We start from the raw sequence: 2546 nt of genomic DNA on the forward strand, positions 1-2546 counted from the left end.
TCTTTCCCTGAGAAGACAAATACAGATCTTTCCTGCTTTCCTACAAATTAGCGTTCCCACATTGAACTTGCCAGCTTCATTTCCCTTCAAAAACGATCTGATAGACGCGGACTCAAAACTCAAGAGGGATTTCCTCAATTTGCATTCCATTCTGAAGGAAAGCTGTCACTTCTCCTCAGCCTGGAGGTGGCTTGCATGCCTGAAAGACTTTCTCTTTTTCAAACCACGCTCTTTGGTCTAATGAAAGACATTACCTCTGCGTATGTCCTTACACATCATGGCCACAACAACGCTACTGTGTTTTCATACGGTTTAAAAATAAGCCATATTTATATTCTAAGTAAACTTCTAATGCTTTTAAAATGTTTCAAAACATGACTCTGAATCCCTAAAGGTTTAAAGACACGTTGTCCTTCCCAAATCACTAAGACTGTGGAAATTGGAGTGGTAGTTTATGCAGCCGCTATGAAATTCTGGTTTTCCAACTTAAACTTGCAAGTCATCACTACCCTCAATCAAAGGATTCAAAACAGATCAGGAAGTGTTCACTAAGATAAAGCTAACAACTCACACTCTTCAACAACACAAGCAGTCGTCCTAATCTTCATACTTCCTTAACAGATCAGCCAGCCTCAACCTCTGATGGGAGGAATTATGACCATACCCAGACGGTGGGAGAACAAATATGGATCAAAATGACTTGACATTCAAATGTATTCACTCTCTCAACTTTCTATTCGCCATTACAACTAACTCGAATTGCTCTTGTTAAGTATTCCACGAGATACGGAGTTTACATTTCAACGCTCTCTTGTTCACCTTTTCCCTCCCAGAGTTGTGGTTTCTGTAGCAACTATGATCCAGCTCTTGAGATGTTAAAAACCAGAGGACACACACTTGTGTTCAGTGCTCAACACAGGTGCACGCAGAGTCACAAACTTACCAATAAAATTATTTACCCATCTAAGATAGAATGTACGTTCTAGAACACATCTGAACCATTGTACAGGAGGCGAAAGCTCCACTAACCAAATACCTCCCAGCGGAAAGGCTGTCAGTGTGTCTACATTCACCTTACCCTTGTTTTGAAAAACGACCTGTGCTCTTACCATCATGATTAGAATTTCCCAGGGTCCACGGCTCATCTGAATCGAAGTGAGTATCTCCTCCTATTCCCGGTCCAGGAAAGTAAGCGTGAGCTAGGAATCCACCTTCTCCATCAAACGGAGAACTGTCGCCATGGAAACCAGAAGCAAAAAATATCATAATATCTGCCTCCTTTCTGTCATTTTTAATCTCATGGTAAGGGACCTCTTCAAAGGTAAGTGGCGTCACTCGCTGCCAAACATCAAATGCCTGACGAATGGCTCTCCTCGTATCAGTCTCTCCAACCTTGGGGGTATAGTTGTGTACACTATGCGAATGAGAAAGAAAGGTTGTTTAAACTCGCAGAATACATTCAAGAATTCTTATTATAATTCCAAAACATAGCCATATCTACACAGTTTCCATTTCCTTTATTTTTTGCAGACGCTACTTTGTGCATGCAAAGTTTTGCTGTTCTACATAAAGTTACCACTGTAACTATAGCCCTGATCTGAAGCCTACATTTACTAATAAGAATCTTCCCAATACTTGGATTACATTGCCTCCTAAAAACAAGACTACCTTTCAAACTCTGGTGTAGACAGCTAAGTTACTTAGTTTTAAAATGTAAATTACTTCAGATTTTGTCTGAAATTATCACGCGAAAATGGAATCCAGTAATGAAAAAAACTAGTAAAATTCTTTCTGAGAAACAAACCTTTCAGTGAACTGCATAACCTTACTTATATTACAATCGGAGGATTACTCAAAATATTTAAGAGTGCATAGGAGCGATGGACCTGCCAGTTTTGTGCATCCCAATCCACGACAGCTGATGATACAGTTTCTGGGGAGGAAGTTTAACCGCACAATAATTTCCCATAATTGTAAACTTCAGCTTAAAAAGTGCTGTTCATGGGGCGGGTTTTGTGTGTGCATATAATAGACTCGAGACCTCTTAAACCTGGCTTGGGGAATATGAAATAGCTGTCATGGAAACAACTCCCAGTCTTTAATGAAACCGGCTCAATGTAATGCAGCGATTGACAGATGAAAGACTGTAACGCGTTCCGTGGTAAAACAAGGTATTTACCACTTGAATAACACACTACAAATACTGGAACTGGGAAGTTAAACAACCAGGAGTTTGGCAATGGCAGAAGTGAAGCCATCTGCCAGCCTGCTTCCTGCGGTTACACACACTGCAGAGAGGTTTTATTTATACAATCATGTACCAGTTTTCTCTCAGGTCCAGAAAAGGTGTCTGATCTCGGGTCTTCACATACAGAAAGTGTCCATTTACAATTCGAGTTAAAGGAATGATTATTGGTGGAAGCTTTGAACTAGTCCCTCCTCCCATTCTCTGCAGTTCCTCACTATTACCTGAAGAATCATCCTCCTCCTTTCTCGGAGATCACAGCAGAAGTAACAGAGTGCCCCAGCCCCTGATTCTCTTTCCC

General features: G+C 40.8%; 1 protein-coding gene across 1 annotated transcript in view; it reads right to left on the bottom strand.

Annotated features, from left to right (window-relative positions):
• The window catches only part of LOC104496908 (matrix metalloproteinase-24), a gene marked incomplete at its 3' end in the record, with an annotated part of 23784 nt that overhangs the window by 14288 nt on the left and 6950 nt on the right, over positions 1-2546 (bottom strand). Inside the window, exon 3 of the mRNA XM_010140097.1 lies at positions 1110-1414. Coding sequence (XP_010138399.1) covers positions 1110-1414 — 305 coding nt within the window. The remainder of the gene's footprint in view (positions 1-1109; positions 1415-2546) is intronic.

The sequence above is a fragment of the Buceros rhinoceros genome, unplaced genomic scaffold, assembly GCF_000710305.1.
Source record: "Buceros rhinoceros silvestris isolate BGI_N320 unplaced genomic scaffold, ASM71030v1 scaffold5397, whole genome shotgun sequence".
In the NCBI taxonomy this organism is placed as follows: Eukaryota; Metazoa; Chordata; class Aves; order Bucerotiformes; family Bucerotidae; genus Buceros; species Buceros rhinoceros.